At 35.8% G+C, this 26,049-nt stretch overlaps 2 protein-coding genes across 2 annotated transcripts; one reads left to right on the forward strand and one right to left on the reverse strand.

Moving 5' to 3' along the window:
• Window positions 1-10,166: 10,166 nt before the first annotated feature.
• LOC102905648 (olfactory receptor 51A4-like) lies at window positions 10,167-11,111 on the reverse strand. Its single transcript, XM_006993349.1, has one exon. It carries the CDS (start codon window positions 11,106-11,108, stop codon window positions 10,167-10,169), a length of 942 nt encoding a protein of 313 aa, XP_006993411.1. The 5' UTR covers window positions 11,109-11,111.
• A 13,620-nt stretch (window positions 11,112-24,731) lies between these two features.
• On the forward strand, window positions 24,732-25,676 carry LOC143272178 (olfactory receptor 52R1-like). The gene has a single exon (XM_076566066.1). The coding sequence runs from the start codon at window positions 24,732-24,734 to the stop codon at window positions 25,674-25,676; it is 945 nt and encodes a 314-aa protein (XP_076422181.1).
• The last annotated feature ends 373 nt before the right edge of the window (window positions 25,677-26,049 follow it).

Genomic DNA, 26,049 nt, shown 5'->3' on the forward strand with positions numbered 1-26,049 from the left:
GAGTATCAGGTGCTTAGGACCTGGATTTCAGAAGACTGCTCCTGTAGTGGCATAAATGAATTGTCTTAAATGAATATGTTTGAGTTTGAGCTAGTACAAATATTGACATTCTAGACTTTCTTCTGCAATAATTTTAGACCTTTTAAAAATAACCAGCAAATAAGATTAACTTCAGCAATTATATCATCAGAATTCAATGAGGTAAATGAAAATACACCTTCGCACATAATCACCAACACAGAAGTACATGCAGCAACAAGTTTCCCAGATTGAATTACCTCTGACATATTTATTAGGATAGCAGCAATATGAGCTTAGAGATCATGTGAATAAGTTTAGGATAAGATAAAAATAATCATTTACTATAATTTTATTTGTAAGTATTCAAGAACATTAATCCATACTATTGCTTCAGGAGATGATCTAAGTGAACTGTACATGGGTTATTTTTCAATGACAGATATTTCTAAGTATTATAGATTATTTAATATGAGGGGAAACCTAGGACATATTTTATGGACAACCTGATTCTTCTTATAGTACTGTGTTTGTTTCTTTTTTATTCTGTTTATAAAGTAAAACACCCACATTTATTCTCATATCATCCCATGATCAAACTCAGTGAAGAGAGAGCAGCACTTCAAGTTCAGTCATTGTCTACATAAATTGTGCTTTTCTCTACCTGCTCTGTATTGACAGCCTCCAATAAAAATACACATTTTTTATATGCACTAGCAGTGAATGAAATTATAGTTTCAATTTGGTAGCCTCTGTGATTAAATCAAATGATGGTGTAGAGTTTGCACAAAACCTTATTCTCACAATGTTGCTCAAAAACCATGAGTTCATAAACATATTTTTGCTGACATTGCAGAATTGCTTTCTCATTTATCAAAAGACAGAAATTGGGAGGCAAAGACTTAAAGTTAATGAGAAGCATGAGCACAGGCTACAGAGACCAGAGATGCTTAGTCATTCTTGTTTTCTCACCAAAGCAACCTTGGTGCTTTATAATCCATGTTCTAAATAATGTATTAACATGAGTCAATGGCTATCCCTTAGCAGTTGTTTCCTGAGAATGGTCCACATACCTGGCTTTAAATTTCTTTCTGTGCTTCTCGGTGATTTGGGGGTAGCACTTGGTTGATTTCCATGGTTTGGTAGAACTCTGGGCTTCTAGCAGACATTTAAAAACACTGTTAGATTTTTTTTTAAACGTTGAGGTTCTAGCCTTTAGACCAATAACTTTGAAACCTGAATCGGCCAAAATGACAAGCTATTTGCTTGTGGTACAAAGGAAATTCAGAACTGTGTTCGTGAGGAAGCTTACTAGTAAGTTGGTAGATAGTTGGATCTAGAAGGAAAGGGAAACTGGTATGCTACAGAGAGATTCACTGCTGTGAAAGACCAGCAGTTTATCTTCTCTTCAGTGTCTAATCCTGCCTCCCTAAGGATTCCAAATTAATCCTCAGAGCTCTGGGGATTCTAACTCAGAGAAACATAATTAGAAGAAATGAAAACTCCCTACAGGTAAACCCTAAAATGACACTGGAACCAGGGGGTTTCACACAACCTCATGTCATTGGAAATAGTTTACCTTTATTAGAGAGAACCCATTAAGCCTCCTCTGCTCTGACTCATAATTCTATTCTCTGTTCCACAATCCCAGTGTGCCATGTAAGACTAAAACAGTCTCATGATGTACAACTATGTATTTACATGTCTGCTTTTGCCACTGACTTCAATGTCTTAAAATCACTGGGTTTTCATTTACAAATCAAGAAGATTTTGAAATCCACCACCTCCCCCAAGATGTTATTCCTTTTAATCACTCACTAAGTAGTGCAGTACACTTTTATGAATTTATTTACATGATGTTTAAATTCTGTTTAAAAGCTCATACTTTCTTTAGAACAATTTAGAAGGGTTTAGACTATACCTAAGTGTGGTCTACTTTTTATTTTATTTATTCTTCTTTCATATGTTATATCATGACCACAGTTTCTTTTTTCTCCTCTCCTTCCACTCCCTCCACTAACCTCCTCTCTTTCCCAGATAGAATATTACTCCATTTCCCTTCAGAAAAGGGCAGGCCTCCCAGGGATATCAACCAATGATGGCCTAACAAGGTGTAATATATATCAAGGATGTGATATCCTTAATGGATGAGACACCCCAGTGAGAGGAAAAGGGTTCTAAGCACAGGCAAAAGAGTCAGAGACAGCCTCCATTCCTATGTTGGGAGTCCTACAAGAACAGAATCTTGAGTACACAAATGAAAAAAAAACTATGCATTTACCTCCACTATGATTTTTGTTGATTTTCAATAGGAGGAGATTAGATTTCAATATGGAATTTTATAAAAAAAGATATGTAAACCTTATTCCATATTCACTGGTTATATTCAATTAACATTTGTGATAAATTCTTGCTAATTTTTAGTCTGTATGTATATTTTTCTAATCATCCTTATGTTATATCTCTAAATTGTTACTACTGTTAAAATGTTTCTCAATTTTTAGCTATCAGAAATAACATACACCACTTTGTGATTATTCTAAAAGTATTTTGTTTAAAATGTCTTTTTTTATAACTTTATTATATTTTTGTAAGCATGTAAATATTTTTCTCTGTTGCAGTATTTAGAATTTTACCTTAAAACTTTTTGATAGTATATTAACTTTATGCTTTTGTTCCTTAGTGTACCCTTTCAAAAGACATTTTGTTAATTAAAGTTTGTTCTTTGATCATTTCATAGACTGTGTAATGCATTCTGATTACTCCCATACTCCTACTGCATATATTATCTCCTTTATATCCTGTCAACTCCTCCCTTCTTTCCTACACATCTTCCTCACATTCATGTCTTTGTGTTGATGTCTTGTGTTTTGTGACTCACTGATTGTGACCCCCAATGGAAGGTTCTAAACCCAAGATAAAAATGTTGTCTTTTGAAAACATGTTTGACTCTTTAATGTAAGCATAACTATCTTAAAATTGTTTTCACTGTGTTATATTCCTGAGGCTGTATAACCAGCATCAGGTCACTATTCCATTTTCAATAGAAGAGGACTGCATTCGTTTTTTCAAAATTCATGAGCCAAAGCAACTTATTTATTAACCAATGGGAACAACATATAGTCACAGTGTACAGAAAGACATCACTCAGCACTTTCCCTTTTCTATCTAATAAAAAGGAAGGTTTTAGCTTTAATATAGTAAAATTACATATAATAGTTATCAAGCAAGAATTATAGTTACAATATCTATTTATTTGTTCTTGGCAAAATTAAAGAAAATATTTTATCATCTATCCTATATTTCTGAGTCTAAAGTTTCATATCTAATTTATCCTTTATCATAACCAAGGAAAGTTATAACTATCTAGTCTTCAACTACATCAAAGACCCCAGGAGGACATAGTATTACCTAAGTAAACATGAAGAGCATTGTAAGCAATTTTTAAAAATCTAGAATGACAGAATCAGCTGGTTGCCTGGATAGTCACCCAAAGTTCCTCTGCGATGTTGTGGCATCCATCTTCAGCCTATAGAGCTAGAGTCTCTTAGTTGCTTCTCCTTCTGTCCTGCAGAATGTCTGACAGTCTCCTCTGTGAAGCAGTAACCTGAAGGACCATCTTGCCTTGTTTTGGCAAAATTTAGTGGTCATTTTTCCATGGGTCCTGTATGTCCAGTTGATATAATATTTTGCCAAGCAGTCCAAGCAAGAACAGTTCTTTGCCCAGCAGTCCATTTTGTACAAAGAAGATAAACTCCATATGGAGTGTCTTAGATGCCTGTCTTCCTCTTTGAAATAAATAGGTGCTGCCAGGAGCAGATGTATCTCACTGTCCAGAAAAATCTAAGTTTTTATAATATTTTAAATGCCATATTCTGTAAATCTTTGAAATATTTGAAGATTGAAATATATCTCTATATACCTAGAAAACCTACTAATATGACTGTAAGTTTGATTATCATAGATGACTAATTATTAATCTGTATTTCTTAATTATACATTATAATTACAAATGAACTGTACAAACATAATACCTTATACAAAAGTAGAAATATATATAGTATAACAAAATTAACTTTAAATTTGTGTCAATAAACTAAAATCCATAGCAATGTAAAAAAATTTAAACAAGTTGTTTCTCTTTAAAAGTAGATTCAATAACCCACCCTTTTATCTTATCATATCTATACTATTCCCTTTTCTTTTTTAGAAAGAGACTGTATTTATAATCAACTCCCTTTAAAAAGAAAATAAACATTTATTAACAATATTTTGGGAATTTGTCCATAGCTTTTCATATATACTACTTCCTGCTGATTGTGGGCATTGGTAATCTTATGGGGATCCTGATAAAATTAAGAATTATTGTTAAATCTTGACTGTAGTAGTCTATGAGGCTGTATCGACCTTTCAGGTGGTCTTGGTTGATCAAACCATATTAGCCTGGAAGCAATCCATAGGTTCTCATCTTCTGTGGAAACAGAAGCAGAACCTTTTTTCCAAAGCAATGCATCCTTAGACATGAATTTTGAAGTCAAGATACCTTTAAAATATACATATTAGTTTAACTGAGTAGTCCCTACAATCAGATGTCTCTCTGCAGTTAAAAATCCCAGGGACAATATAGTAATATGCAGTATCCAGATTCTTTGTGCAATTTTCAACTTTATGTGGCTTAACTTTTATATTACTTTTACTGTCTCTTTAAAGACTTTATTTTTAAAAACTATTTCTTTATATAACTGTATGTGTTCCTTTTCCTGTCTCTTCAAACTCTACATACATTTTTACACACACTGTAAACTGTTTAGTTTTATTCCATCTGAATCTGTCTCATTATGAATCTATAATCCTTCTCTGACCAGGAGAGATTTTAAACTGTTAAGCTGCTTGATGACTTTGTCTGTTGACTCCATGCCCCTCAGCTTCCCAATATGGTGGAGGTATATTTACTGCCAGCTCTGGGATCCATGTTTACCACCAAGTCTGGGAAACAGTGAGTCTATGCCTCTATCCAGCAACATGTAACTCTGCAACCTTTTTTTTGTCTGTACTAGCCAAAGGTAAATCCACCATGCAGTGAGCTGCATGGCTTGGAAACACCTTTGTGTACCATGGCAGGAATCTGTCATGCTGTAGGTCAAGCCCACATGTCACAAACCTGTTCAAGCCTGCAGGCCATGGCATCTCTGTATCAAGGCTTGCCTGAAAGGCACAACTAGGAAGCTATTTTTAGTACCTAATTAGGATCTTTTTTTAAAGCTTTCTCAGGTTTTGGGTGGAAATTCTAGAACCATGTCGGGTGCCAAATGTCTGTGAGGATGAATCATCCCAGCCAGCTGCTTTGAAGCTGATTTTGGATGTTAGAACATCTGGAGACCTCTCAAGGGGTCTTCCTTGATAAAATCATATTAATTTGAAAGCAATCCATAGGTTCTCATCTTCTGTGGAAACAAAAGCAGAACCTCTTTCCCACAGCAACGTATCTTAGACATGAATTTTGGGTCAAGATGCCTTTAAAATATATAAAAGGCTTAACTTAACAGCCTTTACAATCAAATGTCTTTCTGCAGTTAAAAATCCCAAAGATAACATAATCCAGACTCCCTGTGTAATTTCCATCTTTATGTGGCTTACTTTTTATATTACTTTTATTGTCTCTTTAAAGATTTCATTTTTTTGAAACTATCATTTCTTTATGTAACTGTCTATCCTCTTTTTCTTCTCTCTTCAAAGCCTACATATATTTTCCCACATAGTGTAAACCATTTAGAGGTTTATTCCATCTGAATCTGTCTTTTGTGTATCTGTAATCATTTTTTGACCATTGCTTTAAGCTGTCGTGTGGCTAGGACTGATGTGACATCCCTGGCTGCTGGCTCCAACCACCTCAACTTCCCAACATGGAGGAGGTACCCAGGAGAGTCATGCTTACCCCACCAACTCTGGGGTCCGCACTGCTGTCAGGTAGTTTGCAGCTAGCCCACAAACCTTTTTTTGTCTGTGTGAGTAAAAGCTAAATCTTCCATGCAGTGTGCTGTGCAGCTTGGAGACACCTCTGTGTACTGAGGGAGGAATCCGCCATGCTGTAGGTCAAGCCTACATGCCATGACTTGCCTGAGAGACACAACTAGGAAGCTGATTTTAGCTCTATTTTTGAATCTTTTTTTAAAGCTTTCTCTGGTTTTGGGTGGAAATTCTTGATACCATGTCTGGAACCCAAATGTAGTCAAAAGTTTCTCTGTGTTCTGCCTGGTCCTACAGTCCCCCGCCTGGCCCCGCAGTCCCACATTTCATTTTTTTTTCTTTACTTCAAACAAGATCACACTCTCCTTGCATGTTTTTGTTTTACTTTAAAATGCTTTTAACTAAAATAAAATTACATCACTCCTACATTCTCTATACCATCCCCTCCCAGAGACCATCCCTTGAATTCCTTCCTTACCCTGTCCCCAGTCCATTCCGTTTGGCTTTTGTGGCAGGGTCTCCTGTATCCACTCATGCTGTCCTTGAACTTGCTATGTGGAGAAAGATCACCCTTAACTACTCCTGATCTTCCCACTCCACCTCCTGAGTGGAAGTACTGGGACTCTAGGTGTACACCACCACTCCAGGTTAATGTGGTACAGGGGATCAAACAAAGGGCTTCTAACAGGTTACACAAGAACAATACTAAGTGAGATACATGGACAGGCCCCCTTATACAGAATTATTATCTTACTATTTTGCTAGTTCCCTTTCTATACAATGATTATAGTTCTTAATAATCAAAAACCACTCTTTTACAAAGAAACATAGAAAGAAGATAATAGGAATTGTCATAAATTAACATTTTATAATGCCTTAGAAAATTCATTATTGATCATTTTACAATTGATAGAAACATCTGATTCTTCTTACCATGATTTTTAAGTGAGACATAAAAATATTTTACTTATGTAGTATTGCCTACCATATATAAAAGTAAGTTTACTCAAAGTACATAAAATTAAAGTAATACAGTGTGTAATGTGTTCCTATATAGATATTTAGTAAATAGCTATTTATTTGACACATAATTTGAAGGTTGTAAGACACCTAAAAGCATTTGGAACTATTTTAGTCATATAAACTATGATACTAAACCTAGCCATGATCTTGGGTAATTTTCTGTCATCTGCTTTTATTGTACATACATGTCAGGCAAACAGTATAAACCAAAAGTAGTTAAATGCGTAGGCTTTGATTGGTATGAGGCTTGGGGTTCATGTTTAATATTAGACAATAATTAGTATCAAGCAGTCCCTTTACTGCTCTTATAGTCATACATTCACTTAAAGTTGAATTACTAGTACTATGTATATTATTGTCTTTTTCAATTTGTATAGACATTCTACTTCTAAGACAACAGGAATAGAATTCATTTATTGTATTTGAATTAATTTTGTAATGCTGGCCAGAGGTAGCAAATATCACTTATATATAACATACACACACATATATATATATATATATATATATATATATATATATATATATATAAATTTACATAGGAAGGAAATCTTATAAATTTTTATCCTGAGTAAAAAAAATTGTAATATAAAACTTACTAGTTTATATTAAATATTCTATGTTTACTCTACTTTATACTTGAATCCAAATTGTGTTTCTGAAAAAAATGGAACAAAATGAGTTTACTGACTTATAAAAGAGTAAAATATAGATTTTACATTTTACAAAAAACAAGGTTTTATGTAATCTAGGCTGGCTTTGAAGACACTGTGTGGTGAGGATGACCTTGAACTCTTGGTCCTTCTTCTCCTGAGTGCTGAGATTATAGGTATGAAGCTGTAATGCTTGGCTGTAATGATACTGTTTAATCCAGCTTGTGGAGAACACTTTTAAGGTTTTATCTCTAAAGCATTATCAAATGGAGATTTGAACTACCTTTAGGTGATGTTGGAGAAGACATCTAACAGTTGTTTGATTGCTTCTAAAGCTTATATGGATAAATATTCAGTTTCAATTAACCAGTGTCTTTCATAATCAGATGGGCACTTTTATTTTGGTTGTAGGGAGGCATGAGTCTCCTGAGGGTTCTGATCCTTTTAGAATTCTGATATCCTAGTAGTGGCAGGGTGGGGAGGAAAATGTGTCAGAGGTGGACAAAGGGGAGGATGGTGTCAGAATCAAGAGCAGCAGTAGAAGGACAAAAGGGAATTGGAGGGGAAATTGATAGCTAATGGAGGAAGGAAGAATAGACACAGTGGGAAGGACTGTCATACACGTGACAATGTAGATAGGGATGAGAGTTCCTAAGGAGGCCATTGAAGTTCCAGATTATTCCCCATGATTGTATGAAAATGAAAATAGAGCCAGCAGAGTTGGGAAATACATTGTGAAGAAAGGGTCAAGAAGATGTGTAAACAGAGCCTATCTAACTTGCCCTGGGTGGATAAGAGTCAATTGGAGAGAAAGGAAGATCCTTACAAGATGCAGGGGAAATAATTCCCATCCTCATGATTAGAGAATAGATCTCACTCAAAACAAGGATCCAGGAATAACACTCCAGCCTGGAGGTAGACATTCTTGCTCAAGTCAGAGTCAGGAAGAAAGACCTCCAGCTCCATATGGAACTTCTGAGAAGAAAGTTCATGTTTTTAGTTCAACTATGTGTGTTTGGGTTCTTAGCACAACTTATGTACTGTACTCAAATCTCAAGAACAAAGAGCTGTCATTCCTGTGATTCAACTAATTTTCCCTCAGTGCAATGGTTCAGAAATCTGACATATCAATGTATCTCTAGACAAGAGTGACAACAAGGGGCTAGAAAATGTGACATAGAGTCATTGGTAGGTGATTATCAGTCCAATTATCATTTAGTTGCTAAGTTGTGGCATCATGAAACTTGTAAAAGATGTGCAAAAAGGACTTTATCCAGGGGAGCTCTCATGGTGGTATAGGGTACTCATGGGTCTTTTTAGTAGGGGAGAGCAATTAGGCTTAAGTCATAATAACTGAGTAAAAGTAGAATTAATGGACTGAGAATGTATGGACAAGTTGGTTGATGAATAAGAAATGTCTAATAGTAAATATCAAGGTACACGACAGTTTAGGGTTGCTGATGCTGCTCGCTGAATGTAGGTCAAGATGATCAATTATCAAACAAGCAATTGCAGAATATAAGGAACTCACTTATGCATTTAAGGTAATCTAATATAAGCAATGGAGAGATTTGGTTAAACTAATTTAGCAAGAAACTACAACTACTAAAGTTGTAGAATGTAAAGATGAGAAAGGGAGTAGAAAGTTGAAGCTTGATTGAGAAGAGTTTAAGTGAAACTGAACAACTGCTCAAGATTCTTTTTTATTGTGTGTAACTGCCACAGAGAACTGAAAGGCAGACAGATGTCTGTATATAGCATGGACCAGATGACTATATTTGAATGCTCAGGAAGGAAGTGTTTAAGAAAGTAAAATAAGTGAATAAAAATTATTTCTTCTAGCCGGGCGGTGGTGGCGCACGCCTTTAATCCCAGCACTCGGGAGGCAGAGCCAGGTGGATCTCTGTGAGTTCGAGGCCAGCCTGGGCTACCAAGTGAGTTCCAGGAAAAGGCACAAAGCTACACAGAGAAACCCTGTCTCGAAAAACCAAAAAAAAAAAAAAAATTCTTCTATTGAAAAAATTACTCTTAATGTTTGCTTTAGTGGCTTCATATGTAAACTTGTCATTTTCCATATTAATTTTGGTTTATGACCAGTATAGTTATATTTTTAGTTTGTCAAGACTGTGTCTTGAAGGTGACTAGTTTAAATGAAGAAACTATTTTCAGTCATGTTTTATCAGTAATTCATTTTTCTTAGGAATGTGTATTGTCAGTTTTCAAATAAACATATAGAATGTATCTTTCAGAATGAAGACTTTTGTAATATAATAATCTTAAGACTGATAATGCCACCTATTAAAACTATAAAGACATTCTATGCTTACATTAATGTCTTAGTTTTAAATATTTAACCAAGAAATTTGCAAGGCTGATTCTTTGATCTTGGTGAATATGTGCAAAGATGATACTGAGGAGTTAACATACAGTGTGGGTCCTTACTGATTCATTCTTCTTGATTTTCTAACATCACTGGTTTGATTTTCATGAGATTAAACATCTTTGTCAGCTTTGTTTTTGACACAGTTTCTCTAGTATCACGTTTCTTATCTGTTGGCTTTTCACACAATATATAATAGGATTCATCACTGGAGGCACAAGCAGAAAAATGTCAGCCATGAGGATCTTAGTTACAGGAGAACTGTGTTTGGCAAAACGGTAGATAACAGAGAGGGAGATAACAGGGACATAGAAGATGAGCACAGCACAGATGTGGGAGACACAGGTACTGAGGACCTTGAGCCTTTCCCTTTGGGAGGCGATGCCCAGCACTGCTCTCAGAATCAGTGCATAAGACAAGAAAATAAATGTTATGTCCAGGATGCCTGAGAGAGCCACAAATAAACCATAGATGACATTGACCTTGTTGTCTGAGCAGGCCAGCTTCATGACATCCTGGTGGAGACAGTAGGAATGTGACAATAGATTCTTCTTGCAGTATCTTAGATGCATTAGAGTTACAGGGAAAGGCAGGATCAACAAAACATTCTTGAGAGCAAAAGCAAGCCCAATTTGAAGGACTCTGGCACTGGTAAGGATGGAAGTGTATCTCAGAGGGTTACAGATGGCAATAAAGCGATCAAAGGACATAATGAGAAGTACAGATGACTCCAGAGCTGAGAATTCATGAATGAAAAACTCCTGGACAAAACATGCATTAGGAGAAATTTCTGGAGAATTGAACAAGAAAACCTTGAGCATGGTAGGGAGAGAAGAAATGGATAGTCCTAGGTCAGAGAGAGCCAACATGGAGAGGAAATAATACATGGGCTCATGCAGAGAAGGCTCTGATTTTATAAAAAAGAGGATAGTGCAGTTGCCCAGGATGGCAACAGTGTACAGGAGACATATGGGGATGGAGATCCAAATGTGGGCAGATTCCATCCCTGGAAACCCAACCAAATAGAAAGTAGAAATTTCAGTAATGGAAATGTTGAGAATGGACATACCAGTATGTGTGGGCCTCAAGATGAATGGCTCCAAAGAGGTGTGTTGTGGTGCTGAACATAGAATGGCTTAAATGCCTGACTTTGTCCTATTGAAACCTTTAAGATGCTGTCAAACCAAGAGATAAAGGAATTATTCTTAGAAATGCATCCAATATGGTGGAAAATAGATCACAAAAACTATAACAGTATGTATCAATATCCAAAAATGCAGTGTGTAACAGTATCTATATGAAGGCATAACAGAACATGTCAATTGGCAAAGCTTAATGATTATTCAATGAAGGAATATTCTTAACTTTTTTCTTGTTTGGGCCCATTATTTTCCTCTATTCTTTTCTCTTTTATATCATTAATTTCTGGGATAGATTCTTGAGTGATTCTCTGCTTATTGTTGTCTACTTACACACATGTAGTTTTATAAAACAATCTTCCAATAGACATGTCTCAGTTGATTCTCTGTCTACTTGTGTTTCCTTAGTGTTGTGACTGTTTACTAGTACCCCGGATCAGCATAGTCTCTTTACAATTGGTATTCTGCACTTTAGTATGCAGTACTTAGTTGGAGATGTATAACTCATTTGATTTTTTTTTGATGCTGAACATTTTCAATTAACAGTCTTGTGTTCTTCAATTTTTTAATGTTGTCAATCATCATATTAATCACACACACTCTCTCTCTCTTTTTTGAGACAAGGTTTTTCTGCGTAGTTTATTGCTTGTGTTGGATCTCGCTCTGTAGACCAAGCTGGTCTCGAACTTACAGAGACCCGCCTAGTTCTGCCTCCTGAGTGTTAGGATTAAAGGCATGCACCACTGCTGCCCGGCACACACTCTTTTAAAATGTTTATTTAATTGAATTTTGTTAGACATTTCATTTTAATTCCTGGTTATATTTTTCTTTTTAAGGAGTATATATTCGTGTATATTAGCTGTATAAAATATTTAGTTTCATTGTAACATTACAATGCACATTAGTATGAATTCTCATTCATTTTTGTTGAATTTTTTGTTACTTTTTGAAGTTTAAGCATTTGATATTATATTATAGTTACAGCACATTTTCATTCCTTTTCATTCCTCCAAATCCTTCCTTACTCACTTTAAAATTCATGGGCTTTTATTTTCATTAATTATTATTACATACATAAACATTTTGGTAGTTTTTCATATTACCAATTCTTTTAAAATTTGTGTTTGGTTCTAATTTATCATAGTTATTAATCAGTTTCACAAACACTCTTGTTTTCCTTTAAAAATTAATTATTTTTAAATCACCATGCATTTCTGTTTACATTTACTAATCTATTATTTTCCATTCAATTTATTGTCATGTTTTCATGCTATTTATAACATTTTTATTTTAATTGCTAAATAACAGTTATATATGTTTATAGGACAATATGATATTTTGGTCTACATACACAATGTGTAATTATTGTTTCTTCAAATAAATTACATAAAAGAAAAAATGAGTTGTTGCAATTAAATTTGTGTCTATCTTATTCAAGAACCCAGATCCATTAAATATCTTAGTTCTTAATAAAGAAATGTCTGTTTTGGCTAGTGTGCTCCAACTCCCAAGACATGCTTCTGATACTGACCTGAATAAATAAGAATGTTCAATGGAAAGCTGAAGATGTAGTGCAACAGGATCCTGCAAGAGATGGTTTTTGCTTACTTAGTCCATATGGCTAAGTAAAGTTATTTGAAATTTTGGTTCGTTATTATTGTTATTTTGATTTGTTTGTTTTCTGAAGCACAGAGCCCTTCAAGGTTGTTAAATGCTAACCTTGTTGAGTAAATGAAATGTTAAGAGGAATGTAGTGTGTTTACTGTTTAGAGTCCCTCTCCTGGCAAGCTTATCTACAGACAGGCCAAGCCTCACTTCTGTAGCCTTTTTTTTTTTTTTTTTTTGCCACTAACTGTACTCATCATCCTGTGGAAAAAGAGATCTTCTTCCTTTTCAGTGCCTTTCAGTTGTTCTTTAGAAAACTGTACTCCCAAAGTTAATAGCTGGCTTAGTTAGATATTGATATTCTTTGGGGCATGTAGTGACTGACTTGCAAGGTCTTAATCTTTTAACCTCTAAATCTTTTAATGTTGTTTAAGGTCTGGCTTTAAATTCATCTGCAAGATACCTGACTAGAAACTTTTAGTTTATATCAGCTATCTTAATACAATAAAACTACATGTTTAGTAATCAATCTAGAAAAATAGAGTAAGAATATTTTTACTTCTTATTATCAGTGTCCATTTATTCTAAATGATAAAACCCTGTTTTTCTGCTTCCTTGGTTCAGATGACTAAGTTTTACACAGTGAAAAAATTCTGAATTTCATTAGAATGTTTTATGTTTCCAGAAAGTCTATTTTATTTTGCTGTAAAAGGTGTAATATTTAGAGAATCTAGAGGAAGCTAAAATGCTGCATAGAAAGTTTTCTAATTCTAATCTGTAGTTCAGAAGTGCTCTCAGGCCGGGCGGTGGTGGCGCACGAATTTAATCCCAGCACTCGGGAGGCAGAGGCAGGCGGATCTCTGTGAGTTCGAGGCCAGCCTGGGCTACCAAGTGAGTCCCAGGAAAGGCGCAAAGCTACACAAGAGAAACCCTGTCTCGGAAAACCAAAAAAAAAAGAAGTGCTCTCAGAAGTCAACTCTTTAGTTTGTGGTACTGTAAGGAAAACAGTGACAGTGGGGACATAGAAGGTTTTCAAAGAGTAATGTTACCATGAATTTCAGTACTAAATTTAAGTTAAACATGAGAAAAATTTATCATTTCTTTATACTAATAATGGAATGATGTTTAATGAGATTGATTCTGTAGTATGGAGGATGTTTTTCAAATCTTGTGTATACTTGCTTCCATATGGAAGTGAGGATTAAATGATAAAAATCATAGCTGGATAAGGGTAAGCTGCTCCCATAGTGCTCCTGACTGATGAGGTCTACAAAAGGAACATTAGGGTTTCCAGGCACTTACCGAGGTGTGAAACCACCTGTTCTGCACTTCAAGACTAACCAGTGATGACCCAGGATAAAGTTACCTCAGTTTTGATTGTTGGTCACATTCTGAAAGGCTGATTGTACTTCTTCCCCTCTGATACCATTTTAGTAGATCAAAGGCCCTAGGGATGATGATGCACTCCTCTATTTTCAGAGGGACTAAAATGCCCATCAGTCTCTCATGCAGGTAAAAGTCCATTGAAAAAAAAGTTCAGGCTCAATTCCCAGTGTGAATGTAATTTGGATGTTTATGATTAAATATCTGGGAAGCCATCCCTGCCTCCTTGAACAAAATTAATTCCTATTTTTTTGTCTGCACTTTCAGATGTTTCTGGAGAACTGGCCCCACTATATTTCTCAGATAGTTTTGTTTGTGTGACTATAATTGAGATAATTCATGTTTGCTTCTTTCTGATTAATGTAACTTTCTCTTAAAATACCAAATACTGGCTTTCTTTAAATCCAAAAGGGTCTTTGAATTTCTTTTGAAGACCAGCATATATATATATATATATATATATATATATATGTATATATATATATAATTTTCCAATTTTATTTTATATGTTTATGGGAGTGTATTTAAAAATTTTGTGTATGTGCATGTGGGTAGGCACTCATGTGTGTGTGTGTCTGTCTGTGTGTGCATATGTGTGTCCACTGAGGCCAGAAGAAGGAGTCATATCTTTACTGGTGGGTTTGTGAGCTTCCCACGTGAGTGCTATGAACCAAACTCTGGTCCTCTGCTATAGCAGCAACTGCTCTTAATCAATGAGCTGACTTTCTAGCCTTTGTTTCAAAAATACTTTTTAAATTTTATTTTCTATTCATGGAAATGTTTTACATATTTTTAATAAATTAACCTTTTATTATGATTTGATCATCAAAGATTTTTTCCCTGTGTTACCTTGATAATGATATTCTCATCCCAGTTTTGACTCCCTGTGAATTGAAAAGTGGAATTACTGAGTGCAGAAGTTGTTTGGGAGTATTCTTTTAAGCTAACATGCCATGTTTTTAATAAAGAAGGAAATAGAAATACCTGACAAACTGAACTTATTCAGTTACAACGAAGAACACATTCAACACTGCAGAGATCTTTAGTGCTAATAAGAACCTCCTTCAGCATAGTCTGGAACTGAAGAAAATCCCTAGGGATTTTTAATGACCATTGACAGGTCATTGGATTTGGTTTTCCTTCAGAAAAGGTGTATGATCTTGGATTTGGTGGTTCAATGTGGACAAAAGAAGTCCTCACCAATGTTTTGAGTAATGATCCCCACTGGAGAAGTGACTCAAACCTGGTGTAGCAGGGAGACAGATGATACACTAAATATTATGCAGTAACTAGCACATGCTTCAGTGTTAAGTATAGGGACAGTTTCTCTAGGACACACATAAAACCTCCCGGCAGTGAAGATGACAAGAGGACTGTTAGTACAGCCATCTACAGTACCCTATGCTTCAGTTGTCCTGAGAATTTATCACATACTACCTGAGTCTTCTCATCGCTTTAAACAGCCCTTAAACAGCAGTTCACACTGGCCATCACATACTTTACAAACTGAAACTTGGACTTTGTCCATTTACTGCCAATACTGAGTAAGGGGACTGGATGAATAAGAATTATGTAACAACAATATATCCTGACTTGTCCACATTGTCACAATTATTATCAATGACTAGTGGAATCAAAGTTTAGAGACATTTAACTCTTCTTTTTTGATTGCTGACGTATCAGAAAGAAACAATTAGATATCTATTTGAAAGTTTAAAAGGACTATTGGACCTCTTGTGGAATATCTACACCCCTCTCACCAGAACCACTAAGCACACAATGACAGACAATGTCAGAATGAAGAACATATATTCTCCACATGGTAATTGGAGGTGAAGCTTAGTAAGGACAGCATGGGTTCCATTGAAGAGTATAGTGGATTTTGATTTAAGTTGGATATTGTATTCTGGAAGGTATCATATCATTCTTTCAGGAATCATGAAAGAATCAATGATTCTGCTTTAGCATCACATTCCATCACTCTGTCAGACCAGAGGCATCTAGGTCCCCATTGCTAAATTCTAGGACTCTGTCATGCTGCACAGCTACACGTGAGGACTAAAGAAAATGGCAATAGCAACGATTTCTGAACATTCAATAGTCAAATCATAATTTATAATAAAATTCAGAACGAACCTGTAGGCATTTCTGTAGTGATTACTGTGCTGCAACATGTGACTTCACTGTAGCCTTGATTCTGAACACTCAATGCTCACACTTTGCACTGGACATTCTGTTCTGCTGTACAATTCCAACAACACTGCAGGACCTCAGCTCAGATTTGAGCTCTATGTGTTTCTCCCTGTGTAAAGTTTTCTACTCTTAACGAAACACAGTAGTTTAATGATAGAAAATAAAGATTCTCATATTTTTCTAACGTTATTCTTCAGCATTATGAAGTGAGTATATATATATGTATATATATATATATATATATATATATGGATCACATTTTGTTAGACTAGAAAAATGCTGTTTGAATTTATGATGAGTTTCAAAATTTTCTCATTAATTTGGCTTTAGAGTAAGGCATAATTTTGAAATTTAAGAACCATTCCAAATATATTTCTTTTACTGTGTATGTAAAATATTATACTTAGCATTAATGATTATGAAATAAAGTACTCACCAACTATTAAAAATATTGAGTATTCTCCATGTCTTATAGCATCACTCATTCAAGAGTTAATTCTTTATATAAAATTAAATGAGCTCCTTGCATGTATATTTTCTTTCATTTTTAATACACAGTGAACTTGTATGTGTATATATATATATAATTAAAAATAAACTTTATGGTTTACTATTTAGTAAATTTTAATTTTTATATTTATTTTATATGCCTAGACACACAGCATCACATTAAAATTTCTCAGGTTAAATGAGGTTTCAAGTAGAATGTTTGAAGGCATTCTGTTCTAGGTAAGCAAGTTGGAAGCATCCATCCATTACACTTTCTTTGCTGAAACTTAGACACTTGGTCAGATTTGATGCTGTGTGGAATACTATATTAGTTTCAGTTCTGCTTCATGGACAGATTGCTGAAAGTTAGGAATGAGTTACTTACAATTGCATAGCATATGTGAAACCCTTTCACTGCCTGGAGGGCAGCCTCCAGCAGTGCAGGGCTCAAAGGGAATCCACAGAGTTGGCATACTAAGACTTTTTATCTGAGAGGGTAAGGAAAAAGACACTCACACACTCTCTTGACGGTTTCCTTTTTTATTCTTTTGTAGTCTCCCTTTGGTGTATTCTTCCTCTACAGCTTATACACCCCAACAAAATCTTTCAGGTGGTATATGAATACAATGTGGTTACATTCTGTTTTTCAAGTGAATGATTATAATGAATGTAGGTAAAAACATGTTTTTCATCTTCCTTACATAATTACAACAAAATCATCCCAAGAACCCATATACATTTACATCTAAGTAACTTGGTACAGATTAACAGAGTATGAGCAAGCAAGATATTCTTCTCAGCCATTTCTTTTGCTGGCAGGCTGCATATTATGGTTCCAAAGAAAGAACCAATCACTTATTATTTATCTTGAAAGGTAATCTTATAAGGAATCTTAAAGGGATCACAAACCTAAACTCTTATACATGAAAAATAATGAGTCAGCTATACTTGACATCTTTAGGGTGCATATTCACTCATCAATAGTATTTTATATCAGGAGTCTTTGGGTAAAAATTGATACAAGGAATTAATTATCACCTTTGATCACCAGCCAATCCTAGCAAGGAAAGTAGGTCAGCTAGTAACAATTGAACTGCTTTGCAATTTTCACTCTAACCTAATGAATCTATAACTCAGCTATATGTTCTTGTGAACTTTAGATTGCTTTCTAGAGTTTTTCATCTCAAAGCTGTTATCAAACCATCTAATCTAACTTGAAGCTATTTTAAGGCTTTGTTTCAGCTATGATACATACCAAAACTAGTGAATCCATCTTTCAACATTTAGATTAAAAGAATTTGAGCCAGTCTCCTAGGACTTAATTGTTTTCCTTAGTTATTAACCTGAGTCACAGTCTATGTGGCTCCTCAATAGAAACTCATGTTTCTGGCTGTGTGACACTTCCTTGTTTTACTTTTTTTATCATCAAAACTCCCTTTAAACTAACATTATTATTATCAACTAGACAGTACAGCTTAGGAAGAAATCATCATAATAGTTCACAGGTAATAATGCCCAGTAGAATGGGATGTTTCCATGAGATAAACATACTACATTATAGGGAGTGGGAATCTCCCCACACCCATTTACACAATACCAGATACCAGAGAAAGATGGCAGCGGCAAACATGTATAGGTACAGCAGAAGCAAAAGACATTCTGGAGTCTGTGGTCTTGGGGACCTGTCTATCTGAAATTTACCCATCAGGGATTTTTCTTCCTGGTGGACTGATACCTTGAATTTCAATAGCTACCTGCTGCTCCTCTGACATGTCCACTAGCAAAAGCTGATGTCTATTTGCAAATGCACACGCTCCCATTTCACCTCAGAGGCTAGAAATAGCTGATAACTAATCCCAGCTAATACCTTTATTGCCAGAGAGGTTGAATTGTAGGCATAGGTAAATGTTCAGGTAACACAAGTTTACTATGCTAAGATCAGGATGTCAGGAAGGAAAATCTGGGACTCAGATACATGAGAGAAAATCTTCTGTGGAAATATTTCATGTTCCCAAACTCATTAGTAGGAGTTAGTCCTTCTTTTTTCCCTTAGTTCTGGGAAATGATACATGTTTCCCAGTGTATCAAGTCAGTATGTATTCTTCTTAGGGTTTCCTTCCTGAGGATTTCATGTTACAATTACTATAATTAGAAATAACTGTAGTGGTTAATAAAAAGAAATGCAACTAGTCAAGGTACTGGGCATAAGTGTTTCTGCAGTTCTTAGCCAAGAATAAGATATCTTTCTCATGTATCCTCCCTCTGTGGGTTTAGAGAACACTGAAGAAGAGGAGGGCAGAAAGATTGTAAAAGACAGAAGTCTGGGAGGATGGGGTAAAGCTGAGTTTAAGACCTTTGTGCTCATGTGCTCATAAGAGCTGTGGTTGTCTGTCTAAGAAGATCTGTACCATAGGAATTCGGGCATGGAGGAAGAGGGGCTCATTAGCTTCCATTCCTAGCCAAGGAGCTATTAACTTTTGATGGCTCATACAGATGAGCAGTCAGTTTTTTTCAGGGGTATGTCTCCTGTTATGTTGACAGCATTCCAAACCTGTGTGCATATAGGCAGCACTAATTAGACTTAATGTGTTATAAATAAAAATGACAAAACAAAACCAACATGAAGATGGAAGGGGACATGGGTAGATATGGGAGGATTTGGATGGGGGATGGCAAATGAATATGATCAAAATACATTATGGACATGAACAAAATTCTCAAGGTATATGTTTATATATTCTATTCTATTCTATTCTATTCTATTCTATTCTATTCTATTCTGTTCTGTTCTGTTCTGTTCTGTTCTGTTGTATTCTGTTCTGTTCTATTCTACTATATTATAATGAAAACAGAGAAAATGTATACAAAAAAACACTACTTGTTATGGAAAAAGAAGATATCTTGATACCACTTTGGATAGTAAAATGTTCTGAGGGTACCAAATAAATACTAAAATGAATATACAAACATGTATTCCTGGACAATCAAGATTTAAAAATAGACAAGGTTATAAACTGAAAATCCAAATAGCTCTATGATGTTTACACTACCACCTTTAAATATATTTTTTATAAATAGTTTGAAAACCAACAAAAAGGAAACCTGGCTTATGGATAATGATTAAATATCAAAGTTAGAATAAAGATATTTTAGATAGTTGTTTAATAAAGAAGCGACAAAAATATTGTAAAATATTGTGAGCTGGGGATGCAAATGCCACTTAAGTTATTTTGAGCTCAACGTGATTTAAAACAGAACACAGCAAGCTAGTGATATATTTGGTACTATCATTATCCTAGGACTCCTATGATAAAGACTCACAAACTTATTGGCTTAACCAGAGAAATCCCTCTGTCATATATCCAAGGGCCTCAGATCCATTATCAGTGTGTTAGTAGATGTAATTAATTTTCTTGATATTGTGGGAGAATCTCTTGTGTCCTTCTAGCTTCTGATAATTTGATGGAAACGTGCATTTATAGGGGCAACACCTTGATCTCTGCCTCCTTGTTCATGGTCTCTCTCTCTCTCTCTCTCTCTCTCTCTCTCTCTCTCTCTCTCTCTCTCTCTCTCTCTCTCTCCTCTCTCTCTCAGTGTGTGTGTGTGTGTGTGTGTGTGTGTGTGTGTGCACTCATGTGCATGGTTTTGTGTTCAGATATGAACTTTAGTATTATTGGAGTAGGACTTTATCATTCTTTACTAGGGTCTTACCTAATCACCATCATCATTTTGGCCCTATCTCAAAATACTGCCATATACTTAAGTCCATCATATGTATGCACCATTATATGCAATTTCACACTATTAGAAATGTAACCAGGCGTGTATTTTCACAAATTCTGTGCATTCTGTAACCATGAACACATAAAATGAGAGCATTCCATTAATTACACACATATTTAATACAAATAATTTTCAGCACTTTTACATGTATACATATATGTACACATACACCCAATGCCTTTAATGTTTATAGGCAACTTCTCACAGTCATACATAAGCAGATGTGAAATATCAATGAGCTGTCATGTTGTACATAATATGCTTTAAATGATAACTATAAATACTTTAACAGAAAATGTAAGCATAAGCATAAGCTCATTCACATAATCCCAACAACATACTTTCTGTGCATTCATTTAAAGTGTCTCTGTGTTCCTATACACAGACAAGAGAATCAAGTTAGGGGTTAATGCTTCCACCTTTAGTTTCTAGTCTCAGAGGGAGTCATTATGAATATGAGGCAGTGGATATAGAAAGAGGGTAAGAACCAGCGCTTTGGGGAAGAGATAGACCACACAGCTCTTTAAATAGACACTGACCTGAGGTCTCTATCCAAAGCTGGATCCCAGGGGCTTGTCAGAACTTTTTAGTCACAGTAGGCTTGTTCAAAGATATAGCAGATCTCAGGAGGAGTTATTCTTTTTGCATCAGGCATCCATTCCTTCTCAAAAATCAGTGGGAAATGTGGACTTTTCAAGAATCTTGAAGGCAAAGTCATGTATTATATAGAAAGTCCTGACTTGTTGGGAACAACCCATCTAGAAACCCAAGTCCACTGAGCCACACCCTGAGATGGGGAGAAGAATCATGGCTTCCACTGTGTCAGACCTAGAAAGGTAGGAAGATGCCCTCCAGACAGAAGCTCTCCAGCAACAGACTGATTCTGAATCTCACATGCTCTACACTTAGGTTCAGATATTCCACAGTCAGAATCAAAATGCCATTACCCTTTCTGTAATGTTTGATAAGAAGTAACTTTATTTCACCTTCTATTGTGTAGTATTATATAGTATGCTAATACTAGTTACATCCTATAAAAATAAGCATAATACATGTTATAGATGAGTAGAAGAACATGGAGTATTGGTCAAGAGAGAAATTGTGTGTTCATTTCCTCTTGTCTAAGGACTGCACAGCTCCATCTTTCAAACCAAAGCAGCCAATAAAATGTTCTCTTCATAGTGAAATTCTTTCTCATGCATCAAAAAAAGAGTCAGCAAACTTCCTGTCCATTAAGCATAGCTTGTGCTCATAAATCTTCATGTGTTCAGTTGGTGAGAATGAAAGGGAAACAGAGGGGAATTTCTAAATGTGAGAACAATAGATTCCATAGAACATGAAGGAAAATTTCAGGGAGAAACAGACATCTGTTGAGGAACCCAGCTCCATCTCAAATGTAGCTCTCAGGTCATTTCTGTTATTCTGTTGTTTCTACACACAGTGAACACTGAGAATATAAAGTCAGGCCAAACAGAATAGAATGAGAAAGACCAAGACATGACTCTTATGAGTGTTCTGGGTCTGTAAAAAAAATTCAGATAGAGGGGAAGAGGAAAACTGGATTTCCATTTAAACCATGCAATATGGGGGGCGTTCTACTTCCTAACTGTGTAAAATAAGTGAGTCCTCTACTAAGACTTACAGGAAGAAACCAATAAGAATGTCATCTCAAGTTTTGCATGGTCGTATAATCCTAAACTCCCAATATTCTGGCATAGGAGGCAGCTATGCTATGTAGTATATATCAATACCCTGCTAAGACAGACAGAAGGGAGAGTGGAGAGAGAGAGGAGATGAAGAGAAGGAAGAAAGGAAGGAAAGAAAGAAAGAAAGAAAGAAAGAAAGAAAGAAAGAAAGAAAGAAAGAAAGAAAGAAAGAAAGAAAGAAAGGAGAAAGGAAGGAAAGAAGGAAGGAAATGAAGGGCAGAAAGAATCTAGAGAAAGTAATACATTCCTAGAGACACTAAAAGCCCAACCTAGATCCTGGTCCAGAAAAATAGCAAGAATCCTGAGCCCCAGTTCTCTATTTAAGTATGTTGTCTAAGATCCCTGAATATCATCCTGTCATAACAGGTCAATGATTTGCTTGACTCATCTGGAGCAGGATTCTCAATTACCAACAAAGACAGTACTGTGTGCCTCTAGAATCCCTGGTCCAAGAGTCATGTACTCTGACAATAACTTTACAATGTGACCATTGACAGATCATTTTGTTTAGTGACTCTGGGCTCTTATTGTTTGTCATGGTAAATAATGACACAGAAATTACATCAGTTAGAAAAAATAAATTTTAAGGGGTTTTAGTGAAAGGTCTCAAAATTCAATAATCTCTCCCCCACAGTTAATCAGAAGTAATTGTTCATGTTAGAAAGCTATGTCTTTAGCACCTAGTCCAGCATGTGGGGTGAGAATAACAATTATATAAGAATGCTTGTTTAAATCACTCTTAATTTTGGTGACTGTCCACACAAAGCAAGAGTGACATACTGGGCAGGAAATGCTGAAGCCTCTGGTTTAAACAGATTATATAATACTATTTCAGGGGATTGAATCTGGTAAAAGGAAGCAAGTCAGAGGTCCTCAGTTCCAGACAATGTGAATATTTAAATTGTTACTGGAGATTTTATAGGAATATTAGTTTGGGCAATCTCATGATTATTGGCCAGGAATGTTGGTACGCTCACTAGCGTAGAGAAGACTTCTAAAATCTGAGCACCACTGCTTTCAACTAATATAAATGAATGGGACAAAGAAGGTATGAGGTCCATCTGAAATTCTGAATAAACCTGTTTAGAACATTTGTTAGTTTGCAAAGATTTGTTAAGGGAGCCTATAAGGATATTCTTTTCTCTTGAAGGTTTCTTTTGTGAAAGAGATAAAAATTGAGGCTCTCAAACCCAAGCACAAGGCAGCAAAGACTTAGAGAAAAGGTGTTTGCTAAGAACCAAGTCACCTGTCACCCATCTCTTACAGTTTTGTTTTGTTTTTTATTGGAGTGGGGTGGGGCAAGTTACATTCTTCAGAGAGCTCAGACATCATAAAACAAACAACATTAAAGCAAGTACAGATACGAGCTGCCACTCAGTAACATCCTCCATAACTTCTAGTATGAGAAATGACCATAACTCTAAGGAACATCCTTCAAGTAGGGTTTGGGGGATTCCATCAGGAAAGTTTCCAGTTGGGGATGTTGTTAGTCAGTTAGTGAGTCTGTTGTATCTGAATAATGGCCTTCACTAGATATTTCTCTCACCATACATTTACCCAGCTTCTCTTTATCAAGAACAGAGGAGCTAGTCTCAGTGTCAGATTCAAAGCCATCTTCATGAATAATTTACCATCCAGGACATCCCCGAATAAACTACAGTCTTACAATCAAACCCAGGTTGCAGTTTGTATTAGCAAGCCTGTGTTGGAATATAACTGCAGATGTGCACTAAGATGTGGCCTGTGCCTACTTTTACACTGTACCAGAGAAAGGCACTGATTTAAAGAGAGACTAAATCAATCACAAAGCATAAGCTATTCATGTTCTAAGATTTTCATTAAATATAATATGTATAATTGCAAACCCACAGATGGTTTATAGTTTTCTTTGGGCTAGAATCAAGAAAATAATTGTCTTCAATAACCAAATATAGTAGGAGAATAAATTACTATGTTCCTTTAATCCATGCTTCCTTCCTACTATGAGCTACTGCTGTTCAAATGATCTAATACAGAGATAAAAGGACCTGTGTTAAAGGTAGACCAAGTAATTTGTTAAATAGAAAATGGCAAGGTTTAATGTAACTAATTTGTCACAGGAGTTTGCCCTTGGCATAGTCTACTTCCAAGAATATATTTTCTTTAGGAAATAATTACCACAGATCCTGACATGTTCTAATATCATTTTGAATGTTACAAATACTAATAAAATACTAAGTAACATCATTTTATATTACAAAATAATAGTTATCATAAAAGATGATTTTACAACAATTTATTATTGAATTCAATCATAATATTACACAGTGCAAATAATCATCCATGCCTTGGCTGTTATGATCCTCAGAAAGCCAATTAATTTCACTACACAGAAAATATAACCAATTCTTTCATGTTGGCTTCAAGGAACAGCTCTTCTCATTCTACGTTTTTCATCTTGCTTGGAATCCCAGGACTGGAGGATTATCAATTTTGGGTTGCCTTTCCATTCTGCATCATGTATATTGTGGCAGTGACTGGAAATATCATCATCCTACACATAATCCGGATTGACCACACACTGCATGAGCCAATGTACCTCTTTCTGGCTATGCTGGCTACCACTGACCTGGTCCTGTCCACCTCCACACAACCTAAAATGCTGGCCATACTCTGGTTTCATGATCACAAGATTGAATACCATGCCTGCCTCATCCAGGTGTTCTTTATACATGCCTTTTCTTCTGTGGAGTCAGGGGTGCTCATGGCTATGGCCTTGGACCGCTATGTGGCTATCTGCTTCCCACTCCGACATTCTAGCATCCTGACCACATCTGTAGTCATCAAACTTGGGGCAGCTGTGATGGTCAGAGGGCTGCTGTGGGTGAGCCCCTTCTGCTTCATGATCTCCAGGATGCCCTTCTGCCCCAACAAGGTCATTCCCCAGTCCTACTGTGAGCACATGGCTGTGCTCAAGTTGGTGTGTGCTGATACCAAGATCAATCGTGGATATGGGCTCTTTGTGGCTTTTTCTGTGGTTGGCTTTGATATAATTGTCATCAGTGTATCTTATGTGATGATTCTGAGAGCTGTGCTGAGGTTGCCCTCAGGTGAAGCCCGCCTCAAAGCTTTTGGTACATGTGCTTCTCATATTGGTGTCATTTTAGCCTTATATATTCCAGCCCTTTTCACCTTCCTCACCCACCGCTTTGGCCACCATGTGCCCCGTGTTGTACACATTATGTTTGCTAATGTCTATCTTCTAGTTCCTCCCATGCTCAACCCCATCATCTATGGAGTTAGAACCAAACAGATCAGGGACAGGGTTATCCAAGGATGTTGTGGAAAAGGCCCTTGAACCATGGATCACAGCATCCCATGTTTCAGTTACCCACACTGATGTATCCACACAGATGAGGAACAGTTCCCAGACTCCTACCTACCATTGTAAAATCATCACTATGAGAAAAGCTAGCCTATAGGCTGGAAATCTTCCAGAACAAGGAAGAATGAATTTCATGGTATCCACAGCTAGAGATCTGAGAGATGTGGTGTATTATACAAAATTAGTTAATGTATATTCTTCATGAAAGAAAAAAACTCTTTTTAAATGAAATTTATTTATTGGTGTCTTCAGTTCTGTTTTCAAGTTGATATTAAACCAAATATCTCAATGTTATTTGGAAAAGACAAAAGTCACTGTGGATTTTTACGGCAAAATTCAATTGTAG

The sequence above is a fragment of the Peromyscus maniculatus genome, chromosome 1 (assembly GCF_049852395.1).
Source record: "Peromyscus maniculatus bairdii isolate BWxNUB_F1_BW_parent chromosome 1, HU_Pman_BW_mat_3.1, whole genome shotgun sequence".
Taxonomy (NCBI): Eukaryota; Metazoa; Chordata; class Mammalia; order Rodentia; family Cricetidae; genus Peromyscus; species Peromyscus maniculatus.

Coding starts and splice junctions, on each gene's coding strand:
- LOC102905648 (XM_006993349.1), bottom strand. CDS start 11,108: ATGTCCATTCTCAACATTTCCATTACTGAAATTTCTACTTTCTATTTG.
- LOC143272178 (XM_076566066.1), top strand. CDS start 24,732: ATGTTGGCTTCAAGGAACAGCTCTTCTCATTCTACGTTTTTCATCTTG.